Raw genomic sequence first — 22,073 nt, forward strand, 5'->3', positions numbered from 1 at the left:
GTCACAGCACAGGGCAGCCCAGGACTTAGCCAGTGAATCACAGGGACTCAGGGATTTCTGCGGGAACAAAGAACTCCTGCACTGGGAAACTTTCTGGCCGAGTCATTCCCTCGATCCCAGCGGAAAAGCAAACCGCTTCCACCTAGTCCTGGAAAACCAGTGCAAAGCAGCTGTAGTCGACCCCAGTCATGGCGCTACGGCCTCACGTCCACAGCTGCTGTTTTTCATACCAGCTGCATCGCCAGCGAGGAGTGGAGAGGGTGATTAGTAGTGGTGGTGGGCGTCTCAGTCGGAGCTTTCTTAAGAAGAAAGGGCTTTGAATGAGCCAATGAAAGCTGTTGCCAGGGAACCAGATGCCATGAGCAAGCCACTCCAACAGCGTAAGAATACGAGCATACAGGCCAGGAGTGCTGGAGTGAGTATTAAGTGTACTTGGCAGCTTAGTCCTACAAGGCTGGTTAACCCTTTATGCACCTAACCAGGAGCAGGCTGTTAGGGAGGAGGAGAATGGTAACATCCTAGGAGGCAAGTCACCTCCGCTGCCAGCTCCTCCCTCTGAAATGACTATTGCAAAGCTGTCCTCCTTGCTTGACTGACAACTCCCCCGGATCCGAGTTAGGATGTGTAGGCATCCCCAGAGGCTATATGATCGCAGAGGGGACCGCTCTTGTCTGCTCACGTTTATTACAATAACGATTCCTTCTCAGCTTGTGGCCCTGGCTTCTTCTGGCCATTGTCCTCGGAGTATTCTCTGTAATGAAGAGGGATGGATTGCTTCCTCCCTCCCTGAGGATGTATCCCCCAGAGCCTTCCAGAGCCTGGCAGCCTACCCTCATTGTTGCCTGGTAAGGCACAGGCACTAGCCCTCTGGAGAAATGAGGAACATGTAAAATCACCATGAGTGAGTCTCCTAGTCTGTCCCCTAGGGATGTATGCTGTCTTGTTCATTTCTTCCTTTTCTGTCAATCTCAATCAAGCGTCTGCTCTGGGTCCCATGTCTGCACAATCTGGTTAAGCAATCTCTACATAGGAACTTGAAAATTAGTTCACAAGAGAACCTGAGGGCTGGAGAGATGGCTTAGTGGTAAAGAGCACCAACTGCTCTTCCAGAGGGTCATGAGTTCAATTCCCAGTAACAACATGGTGGCTCACAACCATCTGTAATGAAAGCTGATGCCCCCTATGAGTGTGTCTGAAGAGAACAACAGTGTACTCACATAAAATAAATAAATAAATAAATAATTCTTTTTTTTAAAGATTTATTTATTATATATGAATACACTGTTTTCAGACACACCAGAAGAGGGCATCAGATCTCATTACAGATGGTTGTGAGCCACCATGTGGTTGCTGGGATTTGAACTCAGGACCTCTGGAAGTGTAGTCAGTGCTCTTAACCACTGAGCCATCTCTCCAGCCCAAAATAAATAATTCTTAGAGAGAAAAAAAAAACAAACAAACAAACAAAAAAAGAGAACCTGAGTGTTTCCCTTAAGGAATCCATGTGGGCTGAAGAAGGGAAGTGAGGGTCCCTGAGAAATGAGGGGCTTCTTGATTCTTGTCTCTAGCAAGACACAGACTTTGGAAGGAAGTTTCTGAAAGCCTAAATAAGTAGATTTCCCTTTCTCCATCCTGAACCAGGCAGGGTATGCGGCCTTGATTTATACCTAAGAACAGAGAGGATACAGAGGCAGAAACAGCCACCTTCTTTCTTACTATGATTCCAGGGTAGTCTATGTTGCTTTTGCATTGTCTTCTTTCATATCTGGTCTGAGCCACATGAGAAGTCAGCCTAAGTCAGTATCTAAATAGGCCACACACTCAGCCTTAGCAAGCCTGTGCTTCCTCCAGCAAGTCTAGAGGGATGGCTCTCCCACCCTGCCGCTGGCATGCTTTCTGCCTTTGTTTACTGAGTCTTGTGTTGGTTGGGGTTTTAACCTGTGAGCTTTGTACCGTGGCCAGGCAAACTACCAGCTTCTAAGACAGGCTTTGACCTAATGCTCCCCATTTCTCTCTCTTAATGGCTCAGTGATAATTACCCATCTCTTTGAGCAAGTCATAAAGCAAACCCCAAATGCTTAGTGAGAGGCTACTATGTGCGAGGGGTGGTGTGCGAATATGCAGGATAAGATATAGTAGTCTTTATGAAAGAGCCCTCACGGTAAAAGGCAGTCTACATGCCAAATGTAAAGGCTGTCTTTTCAAAAATCTTTTATTTTGACTTTTCCTGTGATCCGTGTTTGGTGTTTGTGGCAGATCCCTGTGGTTGTCTGTCATGGCCTTGACTTGACAATTCCTGTAGTTCAAGAAGTTAAGAGCTGACCCAGCCCACTTGTAAGGTAAAGCAAGAAGCCAGGCTGGTCATAGGAGAGTAGAGGGAGCCCTGGAAGTCAGGTCAGAGGGCTAGCATCCCACTGCTGAAGGGGAGGCCGTAGTCATGGTCATGACTCCATCCTGACAGCTGTGTATTAGCCTTGAGGGAGTTTCTTAGGGACAGTTGCCACCACTCCAGTATAAAAAACAGGTTATAATCAAATTCAGGGACAGTCCCATGTTATCTTTGCTTTGCTCTGTGGCCTTGTGAAACTATTCTGTCTGTGCTCTTTGGAAAATAAGACAGCATCAATGGATCTTGTAGACTAAAGAGAAATAAAACTAAACACTCAAACTTCTATGAAGTGGGGCAAAAAAATCCTGGTGCAGCCTCCCAGGCCACTCTTTGCAGAGTGACAGCCATCGAACCCACGAACATTAAAAACAAAGGACAAATTCCCAAGCACACAGGGGATGCGCCATCTATTTTCATCATTTCATGTGGTTTTTATTTATTTACAGAGTACCATGGTTATTCATGATGCTTTACAAACCATAAAAACAAGGCCTCCACCCTATAGAATTTACAGTGTAATTTAAACAGACACGCTGCATGGGCTGACAGGTCGGGCATGCCAGGGGATGGTGGTGGTGTTGTATAACATGGGTGTGGAGGGCTCCTTCTTGAGTTATAAATACTTCCCAGTTACGAGGGCCTTTCATCTGGGATCCCCAAGCACTTTAGAATAGCAATAACTTCGATTGCTTTCTAAATGCACTTTCCATAAACTGTTGTTGGGACTGAGTAAATGCTTCTAAATGCCTATTAATTGATCCGTGGTTCTGCTCATTGTCCGTTGTAAACAGCACGGACGTAAACTCGATGATTTAGGAGAGGCCTGCTATGAGCTGTCTGCTCACAGAGTACAACCCCAGAGTGGCCTAGCTGCCTTGCCCTGGCCTTGAGAGGGACACATGAACACCTGGGTATCTTCTCAAGTAAGATACTCAAACTAGACTGGAACAATCACTTTCTGGTGTCCCATTCACCATCTGTGGGCAAATCGACACTGCAGAGTCTGTGGGGCTCACACAAGGAACTTTCCTTAGAGACAGAATCACCTGTCAGCCAGTGGCTGCGGCTCTCCAGTGACTCCACCATGCTTCTGAGCCGTCTTACCCTCTTTTAAGCTACGTCATCTCCAAAACATTAGGATTTCTATTTTCTTGCAGCTGGTGGAAACCCCATCAGCTTTGTATATTTCATTCAATGGCCACTTAGTAACCAACTAGTCATTCCTGACCTAAAGACAAGTTCATTCAAGTCCAAGGGAAGGCTGGTAGGGGTTCCCAGTCCTGAGAGTTCACGGAGAGGTTCACGAGATAAGCTCCCACGTCCAGTCACCTTTTACAAGTTTCTAAAGGCCCAGACGGAGTCACATTACCCTCTTGCTTTGAAAACCCCATCTGAGTGGGCCCAAGGATCAGGAATTCCAGATCACCATGACTACGCAGCAATTTCAAGGTCAGCCTCGGATATATGAGACCATCTTTAAAAAGACGAGACTGGAAAGGAAGGAGCTGAGGGATAAAAGCCAGTGGGTATCTGACCTCCAAGGCCATGGCAGACAGAGAGGTCATGTGCGAGCCTCCTGTAACATCCTCCCCCACACTATGCTCACATCTTCCCATTGACCTTCTGCCCTTTGAGGTCCCACCCTAACAGCCCTCCTGTCTGTAGTCCTCCACAGGCCCCCACCATCTGTGCTCTCCTCTACCACACGGCCCCTCCTCCTAGAACACCTCTGTCCTCTGCCTCAGGGAACACGGCTTCCAGGGACGGGATGCTCCTCTAGGCTAGGGTTTCTTCTCAGCTATAGTTACCGCTTGGGAAACTTTTGTCAAAGGTTTTTAATGCTTCGAACAGGCATTGAAGGGGAAGAGAGGCAACTGTAGCTTAAGACCCCAGGAAGCTAGTTAAGTGATCTGGCTTTGCAGGATTTTGTTGTGAGGAGCTCACTTCAGGGGAATAATGCTAAGGACTTGGATTAGCAAGTGTTCGATTCAGTTTTTCAATTTTTTGTTATATATTTGAAAAAAAATAATCATGATAAGGATACAGAAGTCTACCATTAACAGTTCCTTGGCACTAAGAACATCCAGCCTGTGGTGAGGCTGTCTCCAGAACACTTTTATTTTCCTAAACACGTTATCTGCAGAACATAACCGCATTTCCTCCTCCCCACCCCTCCCCCAGACCCCCCCCCAACATCACCATCCCCCTTCCTGGTTCAGTGACTCTAACTACTCATGTAGTCAGCACCATTTGGCTTATTTCATTTAGCATTGTGTCTTTAAAGGTTTATCAGAATTGTAACACATATCTCAGTGGCTTTTTAAGACTGAATAATGTTTTATTATATACATATGACATCTTAGTCATCTCTGTGTTAGTGAATATTGGACTTCACTTTTATTTAAAGAAGATTTATTCATTTATTTTATGTATTTGAGTACACTGTGGCTGTCTTCAGACACATCAGAAGAGGACATCAGATCCCATTACAGATGGTTGTGAGCCACCATGTGGTTGCTGGGAATTGAACTCAGGACCTCTGGAATAGCAGTCAGTGCTCTTAACCGCTGAGCCATCTCTCCAGCCCTTGATTTGACATTTTAACTGTTGTAACTGGTGCTGCTGTGAACACAGGGAAGACAGATCTTAGACTCTGTCTTCAGAAACTTCTTTTGGGGATGTACTCAAAAGTAGACCTCCTGGACTATACAATTGTTTGGTTTTAGACTCCGGGGCAAGGGACTGAGGTACACATTTTACACACTGAAACAGACCTGGCCACCAGGTTCTCCCAGCAACCCTTAGTCCCTACCTGGCATACCCTGCCCCCAGGAGCTGAAGCTGCTCTTCCCCCCGGAGGCTCCTCCCTATGTAATCCAGACTACCCAAACATTTTGTTCTCTCTCCTTCTCTCCCTCCTTCCCCTCTCCTCTCTCCCTCTTCTCTCTCCCTCTACTCTCTCTCTCTGTCTGCCTATTTCTGTCTCTCTCTCTTCTTCTTCCTACTCCTCCTCTTCTCCGTCTGCACATATGCCCCTTCTCTCTTTTTCTCCCCTCTCCTCATGGCGACTCCCCTGGACTCAATCCTGGGGGCCCACAAACTCCCCACGAGCAGCTTCCCAATAAACCTGCATTTAATAATTCTAATGTGACTTGAATTGGCTCATTTCATCAGCAGAGAAATAACCTATCACTAATCAATGTATTGACTATTTGCTTTTTTTTTAGTTCTGTTAGGAACTGTCATGCCATTTTTTCACTGAGTATGTGCCATTTCGTTTTATTATTATTGTTCTTATTATTTGCTTATTTGTTTGCTTTGTTTTTTCCAGACAGGGTTTCTCTGTGTAGCCCTGGCTGTCCTGGAACGCACTCTGTAGACCAGACTGGCTTGAACTCAGAAATCCGCCTGTGTCTGCCTCCCGAGTGCAGGGGTTAGAAGTGTGCACGTGCCACCGCCTCCGCCTAGTGAGGGTGCATCATTTTAAATGTACACTGATGGACAAGTATTTTTGAGTTCCGTTCCCTCGACAACACTGGTTATTTCACTGTTTTATTACAGCTTCCCAGGTGTGAACCGTTGTTTCACTGTTGATTTGACTAAACTCAGTTTTGAACCTCCGCATTCTGGGTCTTGAGTCCTCCAAACAAACTCAATCTCATTTCACAGCATGAGGTCTAGCTCTAGGTTTATCGAGCCGGCCTGGGGGGGCTGGGACGACCTCCACAGAGAAAAAGCTGTAGGCCCACAGGCTGTTGCAGTTCTGAATACCAACCAGCAGGGGCACTTCCATAAGCGGCTTGCTTTCCTTGGCCAAAACTCGGCTCCTAAACAGCAAGGTGGCCTTTGGACTGCCTGTCCCTTCTCCAGCTTCTGTGCTCGAGTGTAACCATCAAAGAGAAGCAAGTGGCTAAGTTCATAACAGGGTGTCAAGTGATAGTCATTATCCAAGACCTTGCAAGACATTTAACATCCTAGGCCCCAAAGTGTCATGTGTGTGCTGGTGGGAGGGAAGGGGTGAGACAGGGAGGGAGCTAGTGTGACAACAAAAATACCCCCCATTGAGAACTGGGTATGCAAAGAAAGCCAGAGCTTCCCAGTGTCTCCCAGTCGCTCATGCAAAGCAGCCATTAATAAAGTGAGGCTTTCTGTCTAGTTCAGGGGATCCTGGGACACAGCCAAGGGAAATGTCACAGATGATTTTAGGTGACCTAGAGGACTCCCTGAAGTCTGTTAATGGTTAGTTGACAGTGGCAGGCTCATGTGCTAAAAAAAAAAAAAAAACTCCAACATGACCTCCCACCCCACCTTCTGACCCGGACTTGGTATGTGAGACTCCTGGTCCCTTCAACATCCAGCGGGCAGCAACCCCATCTCCATCCTCACTCCAGCCAGTGCCTTTGGCTGTCTCTGCCTTGCCTGGGTTAAAGGACTTCATTCCCCTATGCTGCCATAGCAACTGGAAACAACCTCCACTCACAATAGGAAGGATGGTGCCTTGGCGCAGATTTGTAGATGCAAACGGACCTGTAGCAGAGCAACCAGGTCTCAGGGACAACAAGGGCTCAAGGGAGCAGTGAGTACATAGCCTGCTGCTGTCTGAGGAGCCAGGCCTTACATTTTGGTTTCTCTCTCCACAAAGATGCACTCTGTCTAAACTGTGTGGCTGTGTGGCTGGCCGTTACTGGACTGCTGTACAAGAGAAAATGTATTTCATAAAAGGCTCAATGTTCGTAGTCTCCTTTGGTTTGCTGTTGAGCTTTAAAAATCCTGTGGTGTGACCAGTTTTCAGCCTTCAAAACTGAGATGAACTGCCCTTAAGAGGGAGTAGTCAGAGAGGAAACATGTTCACCCTCTCTCTCCTGAGCAGAGGACATGGGAAGTTGGTCCAGAACAAACAAAAGCTGGAGGTCTATTTTGAACCAGAGGTAAGTCTTAGAGCTGCGGTAGGGGTGGGGCACATTTTGAAGATGAGGGGGAATGTTCTGGGTTTTTTGTTTGTTTGTTTTTTTTCAAGCTATGTTTCGGGAAGCGTTGGAGCCAGGATAGTGGTGGACACTGGAGAATCTTCCTTTATATACCTGACTCCCAGAATCGCCTCTGATCCAGCTGATGGAGAAGCTGGATTGTCTGGAGACCGGACATTTGGTTAAGACCAGAATTCCCACCTGGTGTTCAGAAGGAGAGCTGACTGCTGTTGGCTTTTAGGAGCCGTGCTCCGTGGTTGAAATGTTTTGCGTCTCTGTGCCTTTCAACGCTAATGTTGTGGAATTCAAACCCACAGGACTCATAGTTAATGGAGGCCAAAACAAATCTCATTTTAGAAGATTTTTTTAAGAGGTGGCAAAACTCCCCTTGTTGTGCTAGAGTTTCATTTCTTGAGGATTGCCAGGAACAATAGAGGCACTGGGGAACTTTGCAAATTCACAGGTCAAACAGAGATCTCCATGTCATGGTAGTTTGATACATTATTTGACCCTCACTGTGATAAAAGATATAAAGTTTCAAAGGACTTCAATGGCCACAGGCATACACTTACAAAATATATAGCCACTTTATAGGCACCTAAGTAGTCAAATTAGGCAATGTTACACAGAATCTGAGATGTATAGATCTCCTCTCTATGCACAGCAGAAACAGTAGCAGGTTGGATTAGCTTCTCATATTTAAATTGGTTATTAGTCCGAATCTAATTGCCAAGTCATCTACTGTCCTTGATAATTCTGAATCCTTGCTTACATACTCACACACATACTGTGCTCTACTCAAAGCCTCTAGACAGATATGGCTCTTCTCAAAGGTGTATGAAAAAAATGAATTTGTGTACTAGGTTCTACTAATGTCTTGTTATTGTGTTGGGGTGTGTGTGTGTGTGTGTTTTAAGATTTCTGTTATTTTTAGTTAACTGTAGGTGTGTGTGTCTGCATGTGGGTATATGGATATGAGTTCAGGTACCTGAAGAGGCCAGAGGTGTTGGCTGCACTAGATCTGGAGTTACAGATGGTTGTGAGCTGCCTAGTGTGGGTGTTGGGAACTGAATTTAGGTCCTCTGGACCACTGAGCCATTTCTCCAAGCACATGTTTGAGGTTTGTTTTATTTGTTTTGTGAGTCAGCATCTCTCTTTGTTGTCCTGGCTGTCTTGGATAGAAATTTAGACATGCCTGGATGGCCTCAAATTCACAAAGACCCAGCTGTCTCTGCTGGGATTAAAGGCCTGCTGCACTAAAGAGAGAAAACCCAATTGCTAAAGAGTAGATCTGTTTCAAAATTCCACCTGAAGCCTGGCAGTGGTGGCGCACGCCTTTAATCCCAGAATTTGGGAGGCAGAGGGAGGCAGATTTCTGAGTTCAAGGCCAGCCTGGTCTACAGAGTGAGTTCGAGGACAGCCAGGGCTATACAGAGAAACTCTGTCTCAAAAAACAAACAAAACAAAAAATTCCACCTGAACAGTCAGAGAAAAATTAACACCTGGGAAAAGGGGAGGGAATGAGCGGAGAGATGGCTCAGTAAAGGCACTTGTCACCCACACTGACAACCTGAGTGTGATCCCTCAAGCCCATAAAGTAGAAGGCAATAACTGATGCCCACACATTGTCCTCTAATCTCTACACCATGGACGTGGCACATGTGCATGCATGTGTACATGTAAGGAAATGGATTTAGAAACGCAAAAATTTTGCATAAACAGTGTTTGCTGCAGAAGGATCTTCCACAGTGTCTTAGTTAGGCTTCATTGCTGTGAAGAGACATCGTGAAAACATTTCATTGGAGCTGGCTTACAGCTTCAGAGATTCAGTCCATTATTATCATGGTGGGAGCATGGCATCCTGCAGGCAGACAAGGTGCTGGAGGAGCCTCAAGTTCTATATCTTGGTCTGAAGGCAGCCAGGAGGAGACTGCCTTCTGCAGGCAGCCAGGAGGAGGCTCTCTTTTGCAGTGAGTAGAGCTTGAGCATAGGACCTCAAAGCCCACCCCCACAGTGACGAACTTCCTCCAACAAGGCCATGCCTCTTAAGAGAACCACTTCCCATGGGCCAAGCATATTCAAACCACCACACACAGTGACTCAATTGACAATTTTTCTTTTCATTAAAGGACTATTTAAACTGGAAGTCCCCAGAAGACTACATCCTTGTCAGCGAAGCCCAGAATGGGAAAAGTGCCAGGCAGCACTCCTGGAGCCTCTTTCTTCCTAAGACCTTCAGCACAAGAAAGGGGGCACTGATTCTCTATTCAGAAGGGCTAGCTGTGTCATCATGGACACCCAGGGGAAGGAGAAAAGGTCCCAGGAAGAAGCCGGACCTTGAGTTGCACACACTTCGAGACCTCAAAGAAGCCATCTTGGCATATGGAAGGAGAAAGGTGAGTTTGGGAAAGATGACGGTGATGTGTTCATAAAAGCAATTTCAGCCATGACTGTAACTTCTTGGGAGGGAAGGAACTCTCAGACCTCCATTTTATCAGCCTTCCCCGTATGCCAAGAACTGTCTTGAGGCTCACAGATCGTATACAGAGAAAGCTCCAAAAGCAGGACGACTCTGGAATTATCATGTCACATTTCTCTTTCAATTACAGTGACACAAAATCCCTGTCACATCCAAAGTGTAATCAGACCCCTGAAACCCTGTCCTATAACCACAAACATCCTCAATCCTCCCCTGACGGTCCTAGTTTTCGGAAACTAGAATGTTTTAAATATTTACCTTGAGCCTTTTGGCATCAGAAGAAGTTAATTACTTTTTCCATTCTGTGTTTACTATTAAGGGGAAGCTTTGTTCTCTCGAACTCACACTGTCCAGTGTGTTGAGATGTGCTCATGGCCCCTCCTAAAGCAGACTAGCTTACCCCAACAACTCGTTTCTCAGTTATACTTTTGTGCATGCCTCTGGATAACTCAACCCAACCTTCAGAACAGCGTCATCTCATAAAGACTTCTTCACTTCCTGAGCAGAAGTAGACCACTGCTTCTTCCATTACAGACGTCCCTATCCCATTATTTTTTGAAAGTTGGTCTCTTTCAGCATCCAATGGGATAATATCTCCTCTGGGCAAGCAATGTCTGAACTGGTTGTGCACACTCTCAGTGTCTCCTAGTCTGTCTCCCACTTTGATCATAAGGCACCTTAGTCACATATACTACCACAGGCCGAATGAATGCCTCTTCTGTCCTCTTGACCCATGCCCCACTGCCCTTTACCATGAAATCATAAATAAAATTTTGAATGAAAGAGAAAAAAAATCTGTCAAATGTTTATTGTTATTTTAAGCTATTCTTTAATTTGACCCTCCGTATGCTCCTATGAGATTCAGTTTCTCTCAGCAATCTTCCTTGTCCCCACCTATCCATCTTTTAAAGACAGGGTCTCACTGTGTAGCCCAGGTCAGGGAGTGACAGAGCCAGGATTCAACCCTGGGCCTGTACACCTCTCCGAGGCTAGCATGGATATCCTACTGTCTATGAACTTGAAGGGATTCTAGAAGTCACTGTGCCTGGACAGTTTTCCACACCCTTCTCCTCCTCTGCTCTGTTCATACAGTTAACCACAGGCTCCATACAATTCCGGAAGCATCTATGTTAATGAGCTCTTTGACAATAGGTTACACTGGGAAGAGATCAGAAGGGAAAAGGAAGGAAAATCTACAAGAGTTCCCCCTTCCATTCTGCCTTAGTCGACAAGAAACACCTGTACAACTTCTGTAGGCCACCTTCCAGCAGACAGGCCCACACCAGTGCCAGACTCTTCTCGGTGACCCTCCACCCTGCTCTTCTCTTTGTCCTTCTAGAATAGGGTGGAATCAACTCCCCAAGATTACAGATCTCAATGTTATTTCAATATCTATTTGACTTCTTAATTTTCCCTAAATTAAATTGCTTCTGCGTTTAATGTTTGTTTGTTTGCTTGTTTGAGAAGGCATTTATACCATGTCATGAGTGTGGAGGTTGAAGGACAACTTCCTTGAACCACTGTGTGGATCCAGGGATCAAACTCAGGTCATGAAAAGGTTACCAGGCTTGGTGGCAAGCACCTCTCTCTACCCACAGAGCCATCTTGTTGGAACCCTTCTATATTTAAATACTTAAAATAGTTTTGTTTTGTTTTGTTTGTTTGTTTTGTTTTCCCTGGCTAGAATAACTCACGTCTCAGAGAGAGACAGAATACTTTCTCTTGAATATGGCTAATTTTTTCCTTAGGGGAATAGGGAATTTACTAATTTATAAAATCGATTGTTCCACTAGAGAGCTCTGTCTCTGTCTTTGGTGAGATTTGGGCTCCACAGAGGAGCTGTGTTCTTACCCTCTAGGACCTGACTTCTTGTCACAATTCAAACCTATAAGACACAACAGCATAGTCCAACTCCAGATGGCTGGAAGGGACGTGATGTAAAGAAGGCTTTGGAATTGTAACAGGCAGAAATTTAAGGTTAGGAAACATAGTATTGTGGATTTTAAAAGGGAAACAATTCAAGGAACCTGGGATGAAAGAAGACGAGTACTTCAGCAGATACTAGTTTTGGAAAGGAAAGCTATAGACTCCAGAGACCCAGGAGCCCCATACCTACTTCCAAAGGGCTATGGGGAAATAGTCTCAATCATTCAAACTGAAAAGCCACATGACCTTTCTGGGGGGACATCTTGGCAGAAGCGTATAAAGCACTGATACCCTTTGACTCAGCATTCTACTTTTAGAAACCCCTTAGGAACGAAGGAGACATATACCCCAAGATTTATGCCCCAAATGTTTACTCTAGAGTTACCCATCACTTCACAGAACACTGGAAACTGTAAATGTCTCACAATCAAATATTGGTTAAATTAATTATATAGTACAGATTCTGGGGCAGACAAGAAACAATGTATTAATCACAAATTACATGAGAAAAATATTCACAATGTCCTTTTAAAAGTAAATTACAGCCAGGCATGGTGACATATACCTTTAGTGCCAACATTCAGGAGGCAAAGGCAGGCAGATCACTGAGTTAGAGGCTAGCTTGGTCTACAGAGCTAGTTCTAGAACAGCCAGGATTACACAGAGAAATCCTGTCTGGATTGATAGGTAGGTAGATAGATAGATAGATAGATAGATAGATAGATAGATAGATAGATAGACATATAGATGAATAAAATGAGATTACAAAATAGTATCCATATATGTTTTAAAAATTACTAACGTTTGGCTCAGCAATTAAGAGGACTTGATGCTCTCCCAGAGGAGACTTTCGTTTCTAGCATGCAGTTCAGGGAGCTCTCAGCCTTCTAATTCCAGCTCTAGGGCTTCAAGGGGGCTCCTTTGGACTCTGCAGGCACCCATACTCACACACACAAACCCATACACACATACACACAAATTAAAAATAAAATATTGCCTGGTGATAGTGGTACATGCCTTTTGATCCCAGCATTCCGGAGGCATAAGCAGTCGGAGCTCTTGTTGAGTCCCGTTCTAGGCCAGCCTGGTCTATAGAGCTTGTTCTAGGACAGACAGCAAAGGCTACACAAAGAAACTCTGTGTCAAAAAAAATAGAAAATGCTTGAGTATTTGCCATGATCCTGAAGCTGTTTTAGGTGGAGGGGAGCTGAGAACTGTGCTAGAGGCGTAGCTCACTGTAGCTCAGTGGTTGAAATCCTACTCAGCAAACTAAGCTATAAACTGAATCCACCATTAGCCACGCTAATGTCTTCCTCTGGGTCACTAAAAAAGATCACACTCAAAGTTAAAGAGCTCAAATGGGAAGGGTCACCGTTATGGTAGTGAAGTGACACTTACTGAATGTCTGTACTGACTGGGCCAAGAATTAGAACCCAAATAAACAAGACCCCGCTCCATACACTTGTTTAGAAAAAGCATGGCACAGGGAGATAGGAGTCAGAGATTATGAGCACAGTGCCTCCAGTTGTGTGTCAGTCTGAAGGCATCTCTGTAGTGGCATCTCTGGGTCCACTTGGCAGGTTTCCTGATGATCCAGCTTCCTAAAGAGCAAAGATCAATGTCAGGTCAAAAGACTACAGACTTTAGAGTTCTCAGACCTCTGCAGACTACTGAACCTTTTCTTGGTTTTTGATATGTTTTGGTTCAAAGTTGAAACCATCAGGACTTTTATTCATTCAGCATCTCCATATTTAGAAATCACTTGGTTGTGAGCCCAGAGAGTTATAATTTGAGGCAGTTTCTAGATGAAAATCATGGCTATGATCATGAAACACAACACAATTCTAAAGAGTTTCTAAAATCATCAGATATATTAATTTTCAAATTGTTTTCTTATTTCTCACTTTTAAGTTTTCAAAAATTTGTGAATTTATTGATACTTTTAAGATGCCTACTTTCTCTGGGCATGGTGTTGCATGCCTTTAATCCCAGCACTCAGGAGGCAGAGGTAGGTGGATCTCTGAGTTTGAGGCCAGCCTGGGCTATAGAGTAAGTTCCAAGACAGGCTATACACTGAAAAACCCTGTCTCAAAAACCCAATACATGCCGGGCAGTGATGGCGCACGTCTTTAATCCCAGCACTTGGGAGGCAGAGGCAGGTGGATTTCTGAGTTCGAGGCCAGCCTGGTCTACAGAGTGTGAGTTCTAGGACAGCCAGGGCTATACAGAGAAACCCTGTCTTGAAAAACCAAAAAAGAAAACAAACAAAAACCCAATATATACATACATACATACATACATACATACATACATACATACATACATACATAGAGACGCCTACGTTAGTCCATGGCCAGTGAGCTCCAAGGATCCTCAGTGCTGGGATTGTGTGGCAGCATGTGCTGACACACCTGACTCAGTTCCTCATCCTTGCAAGACAAGTACTTAACAGGTAAGCCATCTCCCCAGCTCATGCTAGTATTTTCTGAACGTTAACTGTACCAAACATTTTTATCTGGGGAGTGTCTCTTAATCTGAACAATCCTATGACATGGGTGCTAGCATTACCTCTGCTTTGAAGGAGGAAAAAGTGGGACTTGAAATTAAATAATTTACTCCAAATTACACACTCAAGCTGTGCAGCTGGAATTGGAGCTTAGACATTTTGTCCTAAAGCTCAGTTCAACTCCTAGCCACTACGTGCCTCAGAAGAATATATCTCCCCAGTGCTGGCAATATGTGTAAGAAGCACAGCTTGGGAGCTCAGAGAAAGAGCACTTACCCTGTGTGTGAGAGAGATCTAAAATAGCACCTTAATCTCCGCTAGGAGAGACAGAGGGAGAGGAGAGGAGAGGAGAGGAGAGGAGAGGAGAGGAGAGGAGAGGAGAGAGAGATCTGAGTCTTCCAACACATTCCTTACACAAACAATTTACAGTTCTAAGAAAAATGAATCAAATTTTCACTGAAATCTAATTGTATTACAGAAAATACGTTCAAGCTAAATGTATATGGTTCAGTAGACTCTTGTTTTTCTAGGCTTTATAGTTTTCACCCATTAGATCCCTTGTAGAGCTAATAGAGTCTGTTCACTTCATTTTAATTTTGCTTTCTTTCTTTCTTTCTTCCTTTTTTTCTTTCTTTCTTCCTTTCTTTTTGTTTTGTTTTTTGTTTGTTTGTTTTTGGTTATTCGAGACAGGGTTTCTCTGTGAAGTCCTGGCTGTCCTGGAACTCACTCTGTAGACCAAGCTGGCCTCAAACTCAGAAATCCACCTGTCTCCGCCTCCCAAGTGCTGGGATTAAAGGCATGTGCCACCATAGCCCAGCGGCATCCAGATTTTTTATTTGGGTTTCAGGGATCAATCTCAGGTCATCTGGCTTGCACAGCTGACTAACACCTTTACCTGCTGAACCATCTTCCTGATTCTGAAGAATTCAATGATGACTGACACCTAGAACTTACTGTTAATCTAATTGTCTTGTGGCCTTATTTAATTCTCACTTTATAAGATTTATACTATTTTTCTATTGCATCGAAGCATACAAAATTTTATCATTTTTTTGTGTGTACAACACACTGGCATTTAGTACTTTCACACTGTTGTACACACCATTACTAACATTTGTTTCCACACTTAAAATGGGGCTTGGGGAGTGGACTGTGGAGACATTGGGTCTCCCCCATTCAACTGAGCTAAGAAGTAACCAGGCAGCACCAGGACAATGCCCAACACATGGCAGATACCCAACAAACAGTGCCTGAGTGAGCATATTCACTGCCAGCATTGTCGTGGGGAGCCACAGCCGGCAGGAGGCACAGACTGGTGAAGAAAGCTAATCTACGTGCCAGTGACACTTGACACAGTCAGTCTTTAAGACGAGCTAGAGTATGACACTGTGGAACAACTGGGGGGAGGGATGCTTTGTGATTGCTGTATTATTATTTCATTTTTATTGTATGCATTTATAGGGCTCAGCATGATAAGTCAACATATAAACAGTACTGATGAGATCAGGAGAGTTGGTATCTGGTCTGACATCCAAACTGAAACATCGCGACATCACCATTTCATCTTAGCTTCCCTTAAACACTGTCCTGAACCTCGTTTTTATATCATTTTTTCAATTATTTTATCACTATGGATTTTTTGCTGACATGTATGTCTGTGTATTACCTGCGTGTAGAGTCCTCGAGGTCAGAAGAGGGCATTGTGTCCTCTGAAGCTGTTCCAGATGTTGTGAGCTGCCATGTTGGTTCTGGGAACTGAATGGGGTCTTCTGGAAGAGCAGTCTCTGAAAGTTCTAAGAATTAATCATTACTATAAGTTTATTAAGAGTGTCCCTAGCCACTGAGCCATCACTCCAGCCCCTGTCTCAAACCTCTTAAGTCGGTACAGTGGCCTGCATCTATAGTTTCACATACCCAGTTGGTTGAGAGATCTTTTAAATCCAGTAGACCAGCCTGGGCAACATAGTCCATTTCAGAACCCAAAACGAGAAACAGAGAAATGCTTGCACACATTAATTTTTGACTAACATAACAATTATACGGGTATGGTGTGGTTTTTCAGTATACTTGTGCAATGCCTGCTTACACATATGTGTGCAAATAAGGTAATCAGCATTTTAACCTGGCTTAGCATCACCTTGTATTTGGAGCCTTTAAGCTTCTCCCTTCTAGTTATTCATAAAATAGATGGTTCTTGTGAGCTGCAGTCATCCCCCTGCATCCTCCACCCCATGCTGCAGAACACTGGTATCCTTCCTACCCTTCCTTCCGTATCCTTCCTACCCCTCCTTCTGTATCCTTCCTACCCCTCCTTCTGTATCCTTCCTACCCCCTCCTTCTGTATCCTTCCTACCTCCTCCTTCTGTATCCTCCTACCTCCTCCTTCTGTATCCTCCTACCTTCCCTACATCCTGGTCTTCTTATAGAATCCACATGTGAGAGATCTCTGCAGCTGTCAGGCAGGGAAACAAACCTGAAAGAGATAAGAATGAAAACTCAGTTCAAATTGACTTCCTCAGCCTGGATCAAATATTCTAGAGAGTCTGAAGCCAGTTTGTTCGTTGTCAGAATATTTAACCCCAGTTACTTTAGAAAAAAAGTTTCCTGGTACAATACTATCCCAGGTGCACAAGAAGCATAATTACATCGAACCTCAACTCAGGGCCCTTGTCATTTCTTCTGAGAAGATGGGTTCTAGAGATAGGCTACCTGTACCCTAAGGGCCTAGGGAAGGATGTGGCCTGGTCTCCATCATTCAGACACCATAGAAGTCATTTAGATTACTGGCCATCTCTGGTCCTGGTTGTGAGAACTCCATATGGCCTGGCCCAACAGGTAACACAGATCACCAGGCTTTTAATCCCCTTCAATTCTCAGCTTTCTGGACAAAAGAACAGGTTTTATATCCATTCCTTCATATACTTAGCATTCCTGGTTTTCCTGGAGATCTATGGGTAAAAGGACCTTCATGTTGTGCTCCCAACACACATGGAAGAAAGACTCTTCCCTACCTATCCATCTACCAATGGGCATCTAGAAGATACTGTCTTAGCTATTGACGCCCAAATAAGCATGAGAATGCTGCTACAGTGTTTTTCTTCAGTTACTGCAGAGTAGTGAGTTTGACTGGCAGATTATGTGGTGGATCAGTTTTCAGTGCTTAGGGGGAATCTCCATTTTTTTCTCCATGGTGGCCATGCTCGTTTCATTCCCAAAAACAGTGCTAAGCATTGCTTTTGTTCCACATCTCACCGCTATTTGGTATTCAGCCATTTCTGTCCTTTTAAAAGACCAGATTTTGTATCTGGTCTCAAGCTCACCGTGTAGCTGAGAAGGACCTTGAACTCCTGACCCCCTGGCTCCCATCTCTAGAGTGCTAGGCTTTCAGGCAAGCCCACTGGCTGGTTTGCAGCATAGCAGATAGAACCTCAGGCATGCTAGCAAGCACTCTAATAACTAAGCTACATACCTAGCCACTACTTCTTGTCTTTTTAAAAATTACATTTCTCTCTCTCTCTCTCTCTCTCTCTCTCTCTCTCTCTCTCTCTCTCTCTCTGTGTGTGTGTGTGTGTGTGTGTGTGTGTGTGTACACATGTGTGGGCAGGCATAGGTCAGAAGACAACTTTTTGGAGTGGTTCCCTCCCTCCTGCTACCATGTAGGTCCCAAGGACTGAACTTAGCTCCTCAAGCTTAGCATCAAACACTTTTACCCCCAGAACTCTCTCCCTGGCTCTTCTTCCTCTGTGTAATAATAGCTTTCCTAATTGGGGTGAGACGCTCTCCCATTGAAGTTCTGCTGCGAATGGCATTAAGCATTTTTCTCACAAATCTCTTGACCATTTGGATTTCTTTTGAGAAGTGCCTGCGTATGTTGCCCATTTTTCAACCGGATTTTTTTATTAATGTTTTTTAATTCCTTCTATATTCTGAATAGTTATCCTTTGCCAGAAGAAAAACTTTATTTAAAATACTCCATTTTGCAGGCTTCTTCACTGTTGATTTTCTGAGTCTGGAGTAATCTTGTTTGTCTAATTGTGCCTTTGTTGTCTCTGCTGTTTTGGTGTCTTCCCACCATGACTGTCTCTGACTGGGAAAGTCTAGAGTAGCTTTCTGGAGGAAAAAGAATTTAAATAAAGTCTTGTGGTAAAAATAAGTAGAAACGAAGGCATAGGTGAGCAAGGGCCCAGAGCAGGCAGAGGGAACTCAGGGGAATCAGCCAGGCGTGGACTGTGGCTGCAGAATAGATCTGGAGGATCTGATGAAGGCTGAATCAGCCAAGAGGGGGCTTTGCCTACCAGCCCTGGCATTTCTGAGCATCTGTCTTCAGCCTCTGTGAACTTCTGCACACAGAAGCTGGGCTGCTCTCTGCAGTATGGTAGCAGCTGGCTGAGCAGGCCATTCTGACCTTCCTGAGGACGCTGGGGCAGCCCTGCCATCCTGAGCAGGTATACAAGCCCTAACCACCACCTCCTCCTGTCCTGGGATCAGTGGACAGTGCCACAGATGCAAGGCAGCACAGCATCCCCCCCCACACACACACACCTTCATAGGCCTGGTAGACATGGAGAAGGCAGCCTGTCAGAGCAAGCCTCTCATTAAAGGTGGAGGGTGGCTAACGGGCTGCTCTGAGCATACTAATTACGTCTCACAAGAAGCCTGGAGAGGGTTGACTGGCAAAGCCAAGGCAGGCTGAGCAGTCTAAACCCACCGCAGCCAGCCTCCTGCTGTCGTGTTTATTTCCCTCTTCCAGAAACTCCCTCCCTGGCTCCCTTCTGTCTCCCTCTCTGTTTTCAAGTAACCTCTGAGTGGGTGGTTGGGTGGAGAACGCTACTGGGAAAGAGAAAGGACTAGGAAGACATGGAAGAGAAGAGGAGGCAGATGCACTAAAGTTAGTTGATTTTTAACTTTATCATAAATATGATCTAACCATATTACTAGGATTTTGATTTTAGAAACAAGGATGATGTGTGTTCTTGTGCCCAGCAGTGTACTATTGCTGTTTTGAGTATTTTAATATTTTTCTTTCAGTCTCTCCACCGTCATTACATAAAGATACTCTTTAAGCATTGGTGGTAATTATTCTAACTTGTTCCTCTGTGTTTTGCCTTGTTTCCACTCACACTATGCGTATTGGAAACATGAAAATAGCTCTTGCCCTAACCAGCCTCTCCAGTGGTCCTGGTCTTCCCTATGCCCCTGTTCATCCAATGAAGAGGCTTTGTTAATTACCTTCACATGTGTCACTCAAGAAATGACTAAGAGAAACTAAAACACATGCACACACACACACACACACACAGAATGTCCTTTCTCTAGTCCCTAGAGACTGTTAATATGTTATATTATATGACCCAGGGGAGGGGTTGGGGTTGCAGGTGGAATGGGGGCTGCTAATTGGATGAAATTTGATTTGATTAGGTTGTTCTGCTGAGGACTGAACCCAAGGTCTTGTATGTGCTCAAGTACTCTACCACTGAGTCACACTCCTAACCCCTGTTGTGTTTTGTTGTGTTTTGTTGTGTTGTATTGTGTTGTGTTTTGTTGTGTTTTGTCGTGTTTTGAGGCAGGGTCTCATCATATACATACAGTTCAGGCTTCTCTTAAATTCACAAACTTCCTGCCTCTACCTTCTGTGTCCTGGGATTACAGTACCATGTTTGGTTTGCTAGTCTTAAAAATGGTAGATTATTATGAGTTTTCTTGGAGGTCCAATGCAGTTATGAGAATTCTTTAAATGTAAGGACTTGGAAGGGAGAACCAGAGAGACCACAAGATGAAAAGGATCCCCCTTCACACAAACATACACACGCACGCACACACACATGCACACACACACACTGTCCAATGTTACTGTCTTGGAGGAAGGGGACACAAGGCAGGAATACAAGGCTCTTTATAGAGAAGCTGGAAAAGGCTTCAGGGAAATAGTTCTTTCCTGGGATTCCCACCAGATACACAGGCCTGGCCACACCTTGATGTTAGTTCATTGAAACCCATTTCAAACTTCTAAGTGCTAAAGTGTAAGATAATACATTGTTAGCTGAGTGTTAGCTGAGTCACTAGCTGTGCATGAGTTGTTATAGCAGCCATAGGAAACTAATACAGTGGCCAAGATCAGCTTTCAAAGACTAAGCAAAACAATATGTAAGTAGTCCAAGTTCCAAGACAAGACCTTCCCTGACTTGTCTTGACAGCTCCTTGCAACATAAGCAAGCAGCCCAGCAAAGCTCCCACTGATACATTAGAAATACTATAATGAGGAAACATAAAAGAAATATACTTAACAGGGGCAACCAGGAGGTTTTATCCAGACTCAGTCACTACCCTGTGTTAGCAGACACTATAGTGTCTCAGAAGAGCTGATATTTGGATGCTCAGAGAACAGTCAGCTGAAGCAAAGGTTTTCAGAGGAGTGAGATTCCCATCCACCTAGATGACATCCCCTGTCTAACGGCCCCATGAGTCTAGAAATCACACATTAGCTCAAAGCAAAAACAAAGTCGCCAGCACAAGATTTTCCAGAAGCACCCAAGAACTTCCTATTCCATCTCTTTGTCCAAAACTGGCTCATGCGGTCACTTCAAAATGCAAGAAATTCTGGGAAAGGGGTTCAGTTAACAACAAAAACAACAACATGAATTGGGAGTCTTTTAATACGCCGCAACAAGAAGTATTTCACAAATTAACATAGTTCCCCATACCCTGAGCAAGGCAAAAAAATAAAATAATAAGAAAAACTACCAAGGCTAATATTGTTGACTACCTACTAGAAGCCTAGAAGACCTTACATATACCTCAGCTTGCTACTCTTTCTGCTGAGCAAAGTTAGTTGGGAAGTAATCACTTCGCCTAAGGACACATGCTCAGCAGGAATGGATCTCAAAGCAGCTGGCTCAGTGTGCTCTCCTCATCCCCACTCAAAGCTAAGAAAACTGAACTGTGTTCACAGGTTCAAGGCTGGCAGGCTGAAAACCAGGAGGAGTGAGAGAAAGGAAATGCCAGAGCTGGACTTAGAAGGACACCCCTCACTTCCATGATTTTATTCATAGCACCAGAAAGCCCTAAAAGAAGACTGGCAAAATGTCTCAGCCAGTGGGCTCAATCCTCCAGAACCTGCATGGTGGGAGCAGAGGACAAAGCTGTCCTTTGTCCTACAAACACACACACATACAAACATAATACACACAGGCACACACATATACATATACATACAAATACACATAGATACAGGCACATATACACACAAACACACACACAGAACACACATGTACACACATGCACACACATATACAGACACATACATGTTCACATATATAGACATACATGCACCCACATACAAAGCCACATATTCATACACACACATACACATATATGCCCACACATAGCCACACATGCACACATACAAACACACATGTATACATACACATACAGACAGATACACACATACATATACATGTACACCCAGATATGCACATATGCACATGCATACATGCACACATATATACATGCACACACACACCATACACACACACAAGCCTGCTAGCATAGGATTGAAATTGCACTCTCAGGGGGCTGGAGAGATTGCTCAGCGGTTAAGAGCACTGACTGCTCTTCCAGAAGTCCTGAGTTCAATTCCCAGCAACCACATGGTGGCTCACAACCATCTGAAATAGGATCCGATGCCCTCTTCTGATGTGTCTGAAGACAGTGACAGTGTACTTACATAAAACAATAAATAAATCTTTAAAAAGAAAGAAAGAAAGAAAGAAAGAAAGAAAGAAAGAAAGAAAGAAAGAAAGAAAGAAA

The 22,073-nt window shown here is 44.4% G+C and overlaps 1 protein-coding gene and 1 long non-coding RNA gene across 2 annotated transcripts in view; one reads left to right on the forward strand and one right to left on the reverse strand.

The window, feature by feature from the left end:
* Positions 1 to 7,233: 7,233 nt before the first annotated feature.
* Kiaa2012 (KIAA2012 ortholog) overlaps positions 7,234 to 22,073 on the forward strand; it is a 116,345-nt gene continuing 101,505 nt past the window's right edge. The window contains exons 1-2 of the mRNA XM_028765732.1: positions 7,234 to 7,317; positions 9,486 to 9,752. Of these exons, the coding sequence (XP_028621565.1) occupies positions 7,234 to 7,317; positions 9,486 to 9,752 (351 nt within the window). The remainder of the gene's footprint in view (positions 7,318 to 9,485; positions 9,753 to 22,073) is intronic.
* LOC114619856 overlaps positions 16,029 to 22,073 on the reverse strand; it is a 6,260-nt gene continuing 215 nt past the window's right edge. The window contains exons 2-3 of the long non-coding RNA XR_003711222.1: positions 16,667 to 16,740; positions 16,029 to 16,060 (exon numbers count right to left, since the gene is read on the reverse strand). This is a non-coding gene — a long non-coding RNA (uncharacterized LOC114619856). The remainder of the gene's footprint in view (positions 16,061 to 16,666; positions 16,741 to 22,073) is intronic.

The sequence above is a fragment of the Grammomys surdaster genome, unplaced genomic scaffold, assembly GCF_004785775.1.
Source record: "Grammomys surdaster isolate TR1022 unplaced genomic scaffold, NIH_TR_1.0 165, whole genome shotgun sequence".
NCBI classification, from domain to species: domain Eukaryota; kingdom Metazoa; phylum Chordata; class Mammalia; order Rodentia; family Muridae; genus Grammomys; species Grammomys surdaster.